The sequence below is a fragment of the Musca autumnalis genome, unplaced genomic scaffold, assembly GCF_047663935.1.
Source record: "Musca autumnalis isolate F117 unplaced genomic scaffold, ASM4766393v1 scaffold_5, whole genome shotgun sequence".
NCBI lineage: Eukaryota > Metazoa > Arthropoda > Insecta > Diptera > Muscidae > Musca > Musca autumnalis.
In genome coordinates, this window is record NW_027412088.1 from 79,361,236 (window position 1) to 79,376,836 (window position 15,601).

At 41.4% G+C, this 15,601-nt stretch overlaps 1 protein-coding gene across 1 annotated transcript in view; it reads right to left on the minus strand.

Annotated features, from left to right (window-relative positions):
• ppk3 (pickpocket 3) overlaps positions 1 to 15,601 on the minus strand; it is a 40,461-nt gene that overhangs the window by 7,203 nt on the left and 17,657 nt on the right. The window contains 3 exon segments of the mRNA XM_073990958.1: positions 8,254 to 8,357; positions 8,440 to 8,548; positions 8,613 to 9,107. Of these exon segments, the coding sequence (XP_073847059.1) occupies positions 8,254 to 8,357; positions 8,440 to 8,548; positions 8,613 to 9,107 (708 nt within the window).

Here is a 15,601-nt window from a genome sequence, read left to right on the forward strand (position 1 = left end):
GTGACATCCGATTTTTTTCCAAATTGTGCACTTTGTTAAAGCTATAACTAAGGAGTGTCGAGGGATGGCGAGTAGATTTTTTATTTTATTTTTAGTACACATAGTTCTTAACCAATTTGTAAAATTTTAGCTGCAACAAACTGCAACATTTTATTTTATTACTATTTTTATTAATAGTATTTTTTTATGTAAAAATGCTGAAATTAGGGCCGTACCTTTCTATGGGGGCAATATCAATGCGTATACCTGTGCCGAAAATTCTCCGTCGGAATATTTTATACCACCAACGAAGACTAAATGTCAACTTTCAGCTATTTCGGTTGGATAATATGGCTAAAACCTTAAAAATTACCGAAATCGGTGGTACCGGCCTATGGAGGCTATATGAAAACGTGGACCTATACCGAAAATGTTTATAGGAGTGTATGCATAACCCCCACGGAGACTAAATACCAAATTCTAGCCGTTTCGGTTGGATAATGTGGTAGAAATCTTTAAAATACCAAAAATCGATAGGTACCATTCTACGGTAAAAATACAAATTTACCAAATATATTAATAAATGAAGTAAAATTGTCAATTTATAGCTGTTCATATCGAATTTATGGGCAAACATGCAATAAAACATAGATTAGTACGTTTGGCGCGCTAAATCGGTACATTTTTCCACTGTGCTTGGGTGTTACCGCAGTGAGCATCCCTGTCACGATTTAATGGACAGGCGCCCCCCACCCAGGCACGTCAGGAGAGACCTTCATGATCTAGAGAGAGAGAGGTCCAAAGGTATAAAAGAGAACCGCCAGATCAACGAGCCTATCAGGCAGGCTTGAATCGCATTCACACCAACATGGTTACGCAAGCAGTACGAAGATACAGTGTGAATGCCGTACTTGGAGACCATCCCCCATCCATCGCAGCAGAAGAACGACAGCTGCCAAGGCAAACACGAGTGGTTTTAGCTCAGTTAAGATCCGGACGATGCAGCCGCCTCAATTCGTATTGGGCCAGAATTGACGCCACGATACCCAACATATGCCCAGCATGTGGATTGGGACCACACGATACTCTGCATTTATTCAACTGCCCAGCTAAACCCACTCACCTGTCTCCTCATTCTTTATGGACGCAACCAGTCCAGGTTGCAGAATTCTTGAGTCTGGATACAGAGGAACTTGATAACTGAAATAATACACGAACAACAACAATACTTGGATACCAGAGACCTCCACCAAGGAATCCATGGTATGATCAGGAGTGTCGTACTGCTACCGAAGAGAAAAATGCGGCATATGGGGCTACTTTACAATCCGTAGCAACGCGTAGCGCACCAGAAAGGTATCGGGAGAAAAGGAGAGAGGAGAAACGTCTTTTCCGCAGGAAAAAGAGAGAGATGGAAAAACGGGAGTGTGAAAAAATCGAGATGTACAGGAGCCAGATGAAGTCCGAAAATTCTACCAAAGAGTGAAGCATCAAACTGATGGCTTTGGTACAGGCACCTCCTTCTGTAGAGACCAACAAGGTAATTTGGTAACTGATACAGATAGTGTGCTCAGGATGTGGAAAGAGCATTTTTCAAACCTGTTGGTATCCAGCGAATTCGACGAAGATACCACAGATCCAATCCCAGAAGATGGTATTGAATGTATACCGCCCAGCCAAGATGAGGTAAAGACAGCAATAAATCGGCTGAAGAATAATAAGGTAGCAGGAGCCGATGTCTTACCAGCCGAGCTGTTCAAAACCGGAGGCGACACGCTGATAGGGTGTATTCATCAGCTAGTTAGCTCCATCTGGCAGGAAGAACGAGTACCCGACGATTGGAACCTGAGTATCCTGTGCCCCGTCCATAAGAAAGGAGATAAGACTGTATGCTCTAACTATAGGGGCATAAGTCTACTCCCGATTGCCTGCAAGATCGTGTCAGGGATATTGTGCGAACGACTAAAGCCTATGGTCAGCTAGATAATTGGGCCATACCAATGGGGCTGACACGAGATCCTCAGTTAAAATAGGAAAGAACCTCTCCGAAGAATTTTATACCAAAAGAGGTTTCAGGCAAGGAGGCAGCCTCTCGTGTGAACTCTTCAACATCCTTCTGGAAAAGGTTATTCGAGAGGCAAACGTCAAAAGAAGTGACACAATCTACACCAATAGCCACATGTTACTTGCTTATGGTGATGATATAGACATGATGGGACGATCAGTAAAAGAAGTAACAGATACCTTTATGAAGGCGTCCATAGAGATCGGACCAACTGTTGACGTTGGTTCCTATAATTTTGAGGTAGTAAAAGACTTCGTATACCTCGACACCGCCGTAAACACAACAAACGACATCAGTTGTGAAATAAAAAGAAGAATTGTATTGGCCAACAGATGCTACTTTGGCATAAGTATGCAGTTTAAAAACAAAGCCACATCTCGTCAAACAAAAATAACGCTTTACGTAATACTGATACTACCCGTGCTGATGTATGGTTCCGAAGCCTGGGTACTTGCGCAAGCAGATAAGGCAGTGCTTGGTGTGTTTGAGAGAAAAATTCTTCGAAAGATCTACGGACCAATCTGCTTTGACGATGAATATCGACGTCGTATGAACCACGAGCTGTATCTGCTATACAACGACATCAATATAGTTAAACGTATTGAGATGCAACGATTGCATTAGCTAGGCCATATCATAAAAATGAGCGATGATGAACCCGATAAAAAGGCGTATAAATATGAGGTGAAAACAAGGTATAGCAGAACACGACATAACCAAAATGGCATAACCGTGACATACTGCCAGTTTATGCCTTGATGTCTCAGCCCCCAGATTTTACCAATTAATTTCTTGGAGGTGTAGAGTTTATAATTCCTTTCTTCGTTCGCTCCTCAACATTCCTTTTCCATGACAAACGGTGGTCCAGGATTGTATCGAAGTATTTTGCTTCCGGAGAAAATGTCAATGTAATTCCGTCCAGAACAGAAGGCTGAAAGTCGGGAATTTTTTATTTCCTTGGGAATACTACAAGTTACTTCTTCTCTGGATAATTCCAAGACCAGTGTCATGGTCCTAGCTTGACAGTTGTACCACAAAGCACTTTGGAAAAGGTCGGACAGGTTTGGTAAAAAGTTGTCACTTATCACTACCACATCATCGGCATAAGCCACCACCTTAGTTTTCACCTGTTGAAGCACATAAGAATTTCTTTTATTACCAGAAGCTAAGGCAGAGGTGAGTAAACACAAACCCAACCCCACGCCTATGGTGAGCCTCAGTTAACCACTTTCCTCACGGAGCTCTATCTTATTCACGAGTTGATGATTCTGCTTTTAGTATCTCATCAATCCATTCCACAAGGACACGAGAAATTTCTGCGTTGCTGAGAGCAGTATGGATGGAATTAGGCTGCACATTATTGAAAGCCCCAACGATATCAAGAAAATCTGTCAGGGTGAAGTTTAAATTCCCCATATTCATCTCAATGTATCCAACCACCTTATGTAGGGCGATTTTCACAGATTTTATGATGTGCAAAGGTTAGAAGAATATCAGTCACTCCTTTCGATAGTTATGAGGTCCAACAGTGTTATGAGATCCCCCGAAAGACGACATTTCAATGTAAACAGAACCACAAAGATTAAATACGCTAAACATTTTAAAGCGGCTCTCGGAAAAATTTCAACTTTTATGATGGTTGTTGTTGTTGATTTCCTGTTTAATAAGGACCTGGTTCAATCTCCAGGTCGACAAATGTGGCTGCTGCGATAAGTTGTGACCGCAAAGCTACTGGAGTTAATTGAGTATGTTTGGCAGGACAGCTAAAAAGGTGTATTGTGTTGTGCGACCTGTACCGCATGCTGGTAAGATGTTTTTCGCTGTGCCATCAGTCCTTGCCCTAAAGGAATTTAGACGGCTGCACCATCCCGAACGCCTTTGAGCCAAAACTACACTGATGTACTCCGAGGACTGCATTCACACGATAGCTGTTTATGGCATCTGCGAGTGCATCTGTGTGAATGCGATCCAAACCTGCTTTATAGGCTTGCTGATCTAGGTATTCTCTTGTATAGCATTAGAACTTTCTCTGTCTAGATCATGAAAATTCCTCTTGACATGCCTGGGTGGGGGAGTCCTATCCACAATACGGCGATTGAGACGACTGCCACAGTAACGACGAAAGTACACCATTGTGTTGCCGTACTGTACAAATTTTCTTCCCCTCATGCATATGGTCCACTGATGACATGAGGAGGTACCTACCACGTTGCAGTTCTCAGGGCGATATTCTGACAGGTTTGAATATCCATCGTGTTAGACTTTAATTCGCGGTACACACTGGCGCATAGATTACCACAGACCCCCTATAACGATACATGTGGCCAAAAATCTCACGTTATCGCAAATAGATATACCATGTATGGGCGACGTAAACATGCTGTCGAATGTTAGCCCTAGAATCTTGGGGTAGTTAGTGGTCCGAACTTTATTACCATCGGCCAGGACACTCAAATCTGAGCTCATCTCCAGCAACCATTTGATGAGCAGTGTGGCCGTAAAAGTAGTGGCGGATATCTGCATGTTCCTCGCTCTGAAAAAGGTGGCAAGATCGAACAAATAGTAGGGGTTATTTCGACTACGACTTCATTAAACAGCATGGAGTGCTTGACTGTATCAAAGGCTTTTGATAAGTCGAGCGGCACCGGCACTGTCCTATCACACTGTGGATACCAGTTTCCCTTCGTTGTTTTGAATGAAGTTGGCGTCGGCACCATTGTGTGAGTATTGCGGTGGTGGTGGCTGTACCCAAATCGCGGGTAGAGTATCCGGCTTAAATATGGAGCTGCATTGCAATCGGAGGTCTGATTCATAGAAAGACAGGATTTTTAGATGGCTTCCGCACCAAACCAAGGTGGTAAACAGGGCAAGCTCTTGAACACAATTGGTACCTCATTACATTAGTCGCTCGTGTTGTGTTAACACCGTGGGGTTGTGGCTGTACCCAAATCGCGGGTAGAGTCTCCGGCTTAAATATGGAGTTGCATTGCAATCGGAGGTCAGTGTTGTGTTAACACCGTGGGGTTGTGGCAGTACCCAAATCGCGGGTAGAGTCTCCGGCTTAAATATGGAGTTGCATTGCAATCGGAGGTCTGAGTCATAGAAAGATAGGATTTGTAGATGGCTTCCGCACCAAACCAAAGTGGTGAACAGGGCAAGCTCTTGAGCACAATTGGTACCTCACTACGGTGCAAGGGGCGTTGGTTGGTCGCTCGCAATCAACTCCGTGTTAAAGCCGTGGGATTAGACCGAATTGTTGGTACCAACGTTAAACACGGAATATCTGTCCTATTGCTCTGCTAGTTCTGGCTGAGTCCTCGACTAATATTTGTAGAGATGGCGTGCAGTAGCTGTGCTGCTTCAGAGTCTTTGCTACGGACAAATCGGTCTGTCCAATTCACCTTTGCTGGTCTCCTTGCCTTGCGGGACTAACCTCCCCACTTTCCAGACTTCGGGCACGATATGATTGGCTAGCAAAAGGTTGAGAACTTTGGAAAGATACTCAACACCCGACTCATTCAACTGTTCTAGTGAGAGATCGTCAAGTCCCACCACAACTAAAGTACCATATTTTTTCTCCTCCCTGTGGAAGACCTCCCTAATTTACTCAGTGTTAACACCGTGGGGTTAGACCGAATTATTGGTACCCACGTTAAACACGGCATATCTGTCCTATTGCTCTGCAGGTTCTGGCTGAGTCCTCGACTAATATTTGTAGAGATGGCGTGCAGTGGATGTGCTGCTTCAGAGTCTTTGCTACGGACAAATCGGTCTGTCCAATTCACCTTTGCTGGTCTCCATGCCTAGCCGGACAAACCTCCCCACTTTCCAGACTTCGGGCACGATATGATTGGCTAGCAAAAGGTTGAGAACTTTGGTAAGATACTCAACTTCCGGCTCATCCAGCTGTTCCAGCTGTTCCAGTGAGAAATCAAGTCCCACCACAACGAAAGTACCATCTTCTTTCTCCTCCCTGTGGAAGACCTGCCAGCTCTTCACGTCCAAGGTCTCAGTTTAATAGGCATACACTCAGTTTCGAATTTTCTGCCATAACCGCTGACGTATAACGCCGCTTTGGTCAGGTGAGATGTGCCATCCTTCCTTACCAACATCAATTTGCCACATCCCCTAGGAATTGCAATACTCCTGACTATCTCCCATGTGTGTCCAATAGTTACAAAAGTAGTTTCCTCTTTGGCTCACTGCTGATGCTTTCTATTGGTCGACGCTCCTTTTGTAGCCAACCAGACCCCCTACTAGTGCTTTTTAGCTGCCCGGTCATTCTCTTCTGAAATGACCGGGATTCATTCTTCTGAAAGTTCCGGGATTTCCATTTAGAATCCCAAGACTGTCCAGAATATTCAGTAGTCGGTCTCACCTTTTTCATGTACCAGCTCACCGCTCAGACCATCTACTGGTGTCGACCACTGCATAGCACAGTTCGTCCCTGTATTTAATTGATGGCGACTCCTTTCCATTCTCTGTAGCAATCTTTCTCATCTGAAAGTTCGGGGTTATCATTTCAGAATTCCCAAACTTAACAAAATATTCAGTGATCAGTCTCACCGTCTTCATGTCACAGTTCACTGTGCCGCCCTCTACCAAATGATACTGGGTAAAGGCTCCTCTGTGTGTGTCTTGACGAGGCTAGCAAAAGGTTGAGAACTTTGGTAAGATACTCAACTTCCGGCTCATCCAGCTGTTCCAGCTGTTCCAGTGAGAAATCAAGTCCCACCACAACGAAAGTACCATCTTCTTTCTCCTCCCTGTGGAAGACCTGCCAGCTCTTCACGTCCAAGGTCTCAGTTTAATAGGCATACACTCAGTTTCGAATTTTCTGCCATAACCGCTGACGTATAACGCCGCTTTGGTCAGGTGAGATGTGCCATCCTTCCTTACCAACATCAATTTGCCACATCCCCTAGGAATTGCAATACTCCTGACTATCTCCCATGTGTGTCCAATAGTTACAAAAGTAGTTTCCTCTTTGGCTCACTGCTGATGCTTTCTATTGGTCGACGCTCCTTTTGTAGCCAACCAGACCCCCTACTAGTGCTTTTTAGCTGCCCGGTCATTCTCTTCTGAAATGACCGGGATTCATTCTTCTGAAAGTTCCGGGATTTCCATTTAGAATCCCAAGACTGTCCAGAATATTCAGTAGTCGGTCTCACCTTTTTCATGTACCAGCTCACCGCTCAGACCATCTACTGGTGTCGACCACTGCATAGCACAGTTCGTCCCTGTATTTAATTGATGGCGACTCCTTTCCATTCTCTGTAGCAATCTTTCTCATCTGAAAGTTCGGGGTTATCATTTCAGAATTCCCAAACTTAACAAAATATTCAGTGATCAGTCTCACCGTCTTCATGTCACAGTTCACTGTGCCGCCCTCTACCAAATGATACTGGGTAAAGGCTCCTCTGTGTGTGTCTTGACGAGGATTACTCGTAGACAATTAAGGTGGAAAGCTTTTTTTCCCAAATGGTTTCACAGTTTTCTGCTCTTCGGGAGAACTTATCTGCTACGCAGCTCCCTAGGATGTGAAGCTTCTAGCAGCCGGTTTTTTTTCCTATTGTGAGCTTTGTGATGGTAACGCTCACCTCATCCACCATCATGTGGATTTAGTGGCAATTTCACAGCGGATTTGCTAGTTTTTATGTTGCTGTCGGATTTATAGTCAGATTCGCTGTCAGTCTCTCAAGATAAGCATCTCTTTCTCCTCCTCCATTTTTCCTTTCTGTTGCGTGCTTGTAGCAGTACCTTCGACCTCATATGACAAGGCACCAACATATGTGTGAGATTGTTGCTCACGATCGCTTGATGACGAAGAGGTGTCGTCAGGCCCTGTTCTGTAACTTCATCTTCATTTTTACCTTCCTCCATTGTTATTGGTTTTTTAGGGGAACACCGCCTTATTCAATTTTTTGTCCTCAGGAAACACGAAGTTGTCCATAAGATTTCCCTCCAAAATTTGGGTCCGAAAACATATTAAGCTCTCAAAAAAATCGTTGTTGGGAATTCGATTTTGGATCTAAAACCGAAAGCAGCATCAGAAATTCCGACCAATCTCGGAATGTTGATTTGCTGGGAAGTTTCCGCTTTTTTCAACACATCTTGATTTGCCACCTTCTTGATTGACACTGTTCTATAATCAATGGTTTCTTCTGGACGTTGACTCAACTCTTTTTATCTAAGAGCCCGTTACTTACACTGTTTCCAATACTTTATACGAAGCTATAATTTCATCTGATTTATGCAGGGGAATACTGCTGGCTTCTGTGGAGGAGATTTCAAATGGCGAATGGACATCAATCTGTGGACGACAATAAACCAATATTAAGAATCAAGATTTCTTGCAAAATAAAACCGAAGACATTCATATGTAGTTTTCTTACCGTTCCCGTGCTCTCCAAGAGATCAACTTTAATGAAACACTGCTGTTTACCAAAATGACACTTCAAAGGCTGTTTCAAATCGTCAAATGAAAGTTGACCCGATTTGGCACTAAAAAGTTAACAACCAAATTAACAAATACTTTAAAAAATACAAAAAACTTTTCCATCTCAACACTTACTTCCCTGCCAAAACCTCACCCATTGCTGAATTGATAACATAACACGAACCACGTTCGGTCATCACAGATTTCACCGGAACCTCAAAGTTACCCTCATAGGTGTTGATTATCTGTTCAAATGGCCTATCGATGGCCTTTATCACTGCATACAAGTCGACATCATCGAAACGACCATCTTCGGCAAATTTCGCCAAGTCTACATAATTACTGGCTGTGGCATTGACAACGGCATATAAGAAATCCATGTAAAAGAAGTAGTCTTCATCCACAATGGAAACGTTCCAATTCTCCAATATAAACTCGTTGGCCTTATACGAATCAATGTGATCGTAATAGCACAAAGTTATCGCCGGCATAAAACCAACCCAGTCGCGATAATTACGATCCACGGAAATGACAGTGGGTGATTTGAGGAAGCGGGAAATTTGCAAGCGTGATATCAGCAGTGCACCATATATTGAACCAATAAATATTAGCAGCCACATGATTCTAGAAAGAAAAGAGGAAGTGATTTTCTTTAATAAATTTGTTTCTATTGGCTTTCACACAAAAGCGTGGGGTTCGGAACACCATCGAAATACCTTAGTCTAATGTTGACCACACTTCCTGAGTATTTCACACGTCTGTGACAACTGTCAAAATGTATGTATTTAAAAGCTGTTGTTGTAACTGATATGTTTGTAAGTTCGTTTTCTGCATAATCTGGCTCTGGGTCTATCTCCAGTTCTAGCAATGTGGCTGATCCAATGGATTATAACCACAAAGCTACTGAAGTTATTTGAGTTAAAAACGCTCTTATCCTTAAAAATGGGTCTATAGAAACAGTTTTTCTTCCAGAAAGGGTATATACATAGAAGAAGTTTTTCTTTCAGTAAAGGTCTATAGAAGTACCCTATCATTCGGAAAGGGTGTATAGAAGCACTCATTCTAGCGTAGTTGAGCCAACCCTCTGGTTTGTCGTGGCAGCTGACGCTCCTCACCTGCTATAAATGGAGGATGTTATTCAAGGATCACATTCACGTGATAGCTGTTCATGGCAACTGCGACTGCATCTGTGCGAACGCTATCGAAACCTGCTTGATAATCTTGCTGATCTAGGGGTTCTCTGTTATATGCAGTTCTCAGGGCGCTGCACTTATGCATATTCGCGGACCACACTGGCGCCGTATAGCTTACCACAGACCGACAATTCGCGTTATATGTGGTCAACAAGGTTTCTTTATCTGCATCCCAAGTACTGTCCGCCCACTTCTCAGCTTGTCACAGATAGGTGTGGCATAGGCGGACAGCGTTAGTGTCGGAATTCTGTTGCCATCGACCAGGACATTCAAATCTGTGCTCATCTCCACAGTCCATGTGGTTGTTGTTGTAGCGCAAAGATCGTACAATCATTAAAGTAAAGGGGAGGTTTAGTTTAAACAGTTCTGGTGATATCACCCCACCTTGCGGAACCCCCTGTTCCACTCGCCACAGTCTTCTTCTTGTTCTGGATTTCACGTACAACTGGAGTTCACACATATAATTGATTATCCAACTTTTCAAACTTGAACGGAGGCTTGTCTGCTCAGTATACTCAAATAGCATGGAATGCTTGACAGTATCAAAGGCTTTTGATAAGTCGAGCGTCGCCATCACTGTTTATTCGCGCGGCTTGCTCTGTTTGAGTCCTTGACTAATATGTGGGCAGATGGCGTGCAGTGCTGTTGTTGTGCTGTCCTGCATAAGGAACACATGCTGAGCGGCATTTCTGAGGCTGGGTAGGAATAAGGCCTCAAGGGTCTTTCCTACGAAATCGGTCTGTACGATTCACTTTTGCTGGCATCCTTACCTGGCTTCGGTAGTGGGACCACCCTGCCCATTTTCCAGACTTCGGGAACAACGAAGGCGGTTAGCGACAAGTTGAGAACTTTAGTGAGATGCTCCACTCCCGGCTCATCCAGCTGTTGTAGCATTACCATGGATATTCCATCAGGGACCAACGCTTTGAATGATTAAGCGTTCCTGATGGCATACGTAACATCATCCATTGTAAATTGGAAGGAAGAGATTTAAGGCCCAAATACATACGGCCCGTTATGTGACGCGTTGCGCGTTGACTCTGGTGTCATTGGCGTTGGCTCGACGAAGCTTATCACGCCCATTTCCTAATCGAAGTGGCATTAGAAGGATTGGGCAGACCTCTGAAGCGGTGATTGGTGAACTCTCTGAAACTCGGCCAATCAGCTTTCCCATGATTGACGAACGTGCGGCGTTCAGAGGTTATGAAATCGGCCAGTCTGCTGATGGAGACAATTATGGGCAGATGGTCTGATCCAAGAGAAATGACGGGTTGCCAGGTGACGTCATTTGTCAGACCTGGTGCCACGATGGTTATGTCTGGCGAACTGTGACACTCTCTGAGATTGGAACCACGACGGCTGGTGTTAATTGCTGTTTGCGTTGCTGTTGAATGGACTGCGGGATAGTTTCGGAATCCGCCGATGACGACTCGCTGGGGGCTGTATTCACGCAGCATGTCACGACATAGTCCCTGGTGTAGTCTTTTTCGTGGACAAGTCCAGAGCAACCCCTTAGATGCACTCACTGGCTCCGCGAAAAATGGCCCCAGGAAATATGGCCCCAAAATGCATTGTGAAAAATGGCCCCAAATTTGGGGTGAAACTGTATAATGAATTTTGACCCCAATATACCTCGAACAATTTCCCCCCAAAATAATGCAATATTGCCCCAACAATAAAATGAAAAATTGCCCCAAGTTTGGGGTTATTTTGCCTAATGAAGTTTTACCCCAAAATAAAAAATGCAATTTCGCCCCAAAAATTTTATAATTTTTATTGGTAATATAAAAACAACCAACCATAGTATCAACAACACTTTAACTCTTTGCAAGGAAGCATCAGAACAATTTAAAAATTGTCCTTCCATAATACATATTCACACCATTTCTTCTAACGTTCTGATAAAAATCTAAATATATCGACACAATTAAAACAGTTACAGTTGAAGTAACTTGTATGATATTGCAAACTAGAATCTATTTTGATATATAATAATTAAGCGGGGGAAAGATTGTATGATTAATAAATCGGAGAAGCCACTAGAGAAAATTAAAAAATCGCGCGATTTTTTAAGTTTCTCTAGTGGCTTCTCCGATTTATTAATCATACAATCTTTCCCCCGCATAGTTATTTCACATAAAAACAGATTTTATAAACTGTGTGAAATCGATTTTTATTTGTAATACTTGTGAATGAGCATTGGTGAGATTGTTTTAAAAATCGCGCGATTTTTAAAACAATCTCACCAATGCTCATTCACAAATTTGAAATTAATTTTTAGAACAAAAACAGATATTATGAACTGTTTGAAATCGATTTTTATCTGTAATACTTGTAAAGGAGTATTGGTGAGATTGTTTTAAAAATCGCGCGATTTTTAAAACAATCTCACCAATGCTCATTCACAAATTTGAAATCAATTTTTAAAACAAAAACCGATATTATGAACTGTTTGAAATCGATTTTTATTTGTAATACTTGTGAAGGAGCATTGGTGAAATTGTTTTAAAAATCGCGCGATTTTTAAAACAATCTCACCAATGCTCATTCACAAATTTGAAATTAATTTTTAAAACAAAAACAGATATTATGAACTGTTTGAAATCGATTTTTATCTGTAATACTTGTAAAGGAGTATTGGTGAGATTGTTTTAAAAATCGCGCAATTTTTAAAACAATTTCACCTATGCTCCTTCACAAGTACTACAAATAAAAATCGATTTCAAACCGTTCATAATGTCTGTTTTTTATTATAATATTTCAGTTATCTTATAAACGTACTAACATCAAATGCTCTCCAATACGCACTCTACACTTTTTCTTTCCTTGTTTTAATTACAAATTCACACTTCTTACGACTTCCACAGAACATCTAAGAATAAATGGTTTGCAAAGTTGATACATTTTACAACGGAGTAACACGTAAATTGCTATTGTACGATTATAAATATAAAACAAATTTTTGTAAAATTTAATTTGCATTTTTGAAAAATATCTCAGAAACGCAAAAGGCCCCAAATATCGACAGAAAATAATTTTGGGGCCTTTTTGCATTTTTAATGTTTGGGGTCATATTTCATTTTTATTGAAATGCAATTATGCCCCAATTTTTTGGTGCAAAAATACCCCAAAAATTTGTGAAAAACTGCCCCAAATTGCGTGTTGTTGTAATGTACACAATTTTTTGGGGTCATTTTGCACTTTTGCTTTGGGGCAATTTTGCATTGGGGCCATTTTTCGCGGAGCCGCACTCACTCCCGACAGCATCTAACCGAAGATTGTATATGGGTGTAGATGCGTATATGACAAACTGAGCACAAATATATTGGTCCTGGGTTTTACTCCGTCCCGGCACGGACCAAAAGAATCCGGAGCAGTCATTCCGGGATATGCTGCTCCCAACACAGCAAAACGATACAACTGCAAACATATGTATATTGAGGTGGCAGCCGCTGGCCGGAAGACGGATGTTGTGTGGTTCCGGGTCAATCCGGTACGAGAGAACCCGATTTAATCTTATTCTGCAGTGACACGTGATTATTGCCATCGTTAGTTTCATGTCAGATTTCTTTATAAAAAAGCAGAGATGTATTATTTGCTTCAGGAGCCTTGCCCAGATTGCCTTGGATACTTTACGTCTAGGTTCATTGTGCCAGATCTGGCTAATCTTATACCGATATCTTTGTTCCAACTGCCTCATGAAATGACACAAGGGTGACCAACATCCATATCGGTTGAATACGATCCGCAAGGCTCCATTTCATCTACTATATCATTTCCATCGATGTTGTTATGACCCGGGACCCAATACAATGTAACGACTGATTGATAGCGTATCCAAGACATTCTTACAGTCCAAAACCGCCGTATACTTAATAGTATGAGAACAGAGTGATTTAAGAGTCACTTGACTATCCACGTAGATAGTCGCCGGTCCATCTATGCCTAGCAGTTCTGAAGCTTTTTGCTTTTGTTTCTGAGGCTCGTTTCTATATTGGAGACATCGGTATATACCTCTATACTGAGTAGAGGTGGGGTTTTGTGGGTTCACTTTCCTGTGGGCTATGTGTACATTAATCTGGTCGAAGTGCAGTTGTGGTAATGCATAATCAATGTTTATTCCCGATCCTAGTGGTATGATCATAAGTAATTCTTGTGTTGATGATGTCTGCTGTGAGGTAAAATGAAAAACCATGCGTGTAGCTTGTTTGAAGGCTTTATTACGAGTGATCTTCTTATTCTACTTACACTACGCAAGTGCTCTTAAGTCTACGTTCTATTTACAATCCTTGTGTGTCACACATTGCGAACTCAACGCTTTAACTCCTTATGTGTGTTGTTCGAACGTATCGTGAGGATTCCACTATTACAACACGTACTCCCCAAATCTTTCCAAAGGAATTCGTGCATGAATATAGAGCTAATACCCCTCTCTTGGCACATTCATCGACATTCCTTTTCCACGTTAATCGCTAATTTGATATTTGAGGTCCCTAGGGGTCAGAACACATTCAGGGTTTCATTTATTATGCCCTACACCACACTGTGGTAAGGGGTATTATGTCTTTGTGCATTTGTATGTAACATACAAAAGGAAACGAAATAGACCCATAGATCCTTTTGGGAATTACTTTCTGAGTCGATTTATGCATGTCCGTCCGTCTGTCCATGTATTTTTGTTCGCAACGTACAGATCGCATTTTTCGTCCGATTCAGCTGAAAATTAGGGAATATAATTTTTTTATCCATATGAAGAACGCTATTGCTTTTGGTGAAAATTGGTTCAGATTTGAATATAGCTCCCATATATATTTTCGGCCGATTTGCGGTATTTTCTCCACCAAACACGCTGTATAGGTCCGATTTCGATGAAATTTGGTATGTGTGTCTGAGTTCTATCTAGAAATAAGTATTTCAAATTATATCGAAATCGGTTCAGATTTATATATATATTTTCGCCCGATTTTACGTATTTGCTGCACCAAACACGCTATATAGGTTTGATTTCGATGAAATATGGAATGTGTGACTGAATTCGGACTAAAAATAAATGTGCCAAATTACATCGAAATCGGTTCAGTTTTGGATATAGCTCCCATATATATTTTCGGCCGATTTGATGTATTTGCTGCAGCAAACACGCTATATACGTCCGATTTTGACGGCATTTGGATTCTGTAACTGAACTCGGCCAAGAAGGAAGTGTGCCAAATTATATCGAAATCGGTCCTGATTTGTATATAGCTTCCGATTTGACGTATTTGCGGCACCAAACACGCTATATACGTCCGATTTTGATGAAATTTGGATTGTGTGATTGAACTCGGTATAGAAATAAGTCTGCCAAATTATATCGAAATCGGTTCAGATTTGGACATAGCTTCCGATTTGATGTACCAAACAGGCTATATACGTCCGATTTTAATCAATTATTTATTTTTTAATCATTTTATTTATTTATTTATCTACACGACAAGATTAAAATCTTATATTTAATGTGCAGATTTGTAGGTATAGAACAATATCCAATTAAGTAAAGTTATAATTTAATTTAAGTAAAGTTATAATTACAATTGCGCTTGTTAAAAAAATACAAAAGGTTAAATGATATTGATATAAATTTAAACAAATATATATATATATATATATATATATATATATATATGTAAAAAAGATAAAATCGTTACTTTGACAGTATCAAAAAATTGTTATTCAGTTGTATTGAAAAAACTGAACAGCCTTTTCTTGAAGATAGAAGCGTTGCTGATGAGTTGTGTTTTATTAAATGGTTTTATTTAGCTCACCCCGTTTGTTATACACTACACCACTATGTGGGGAGGGTATTATAAGTTAGTTTTGGCCAAAAAGTTTGTAACGCATGGAAATAATGGTCGTAGACCCATACTTATATATACCAAAATTAAT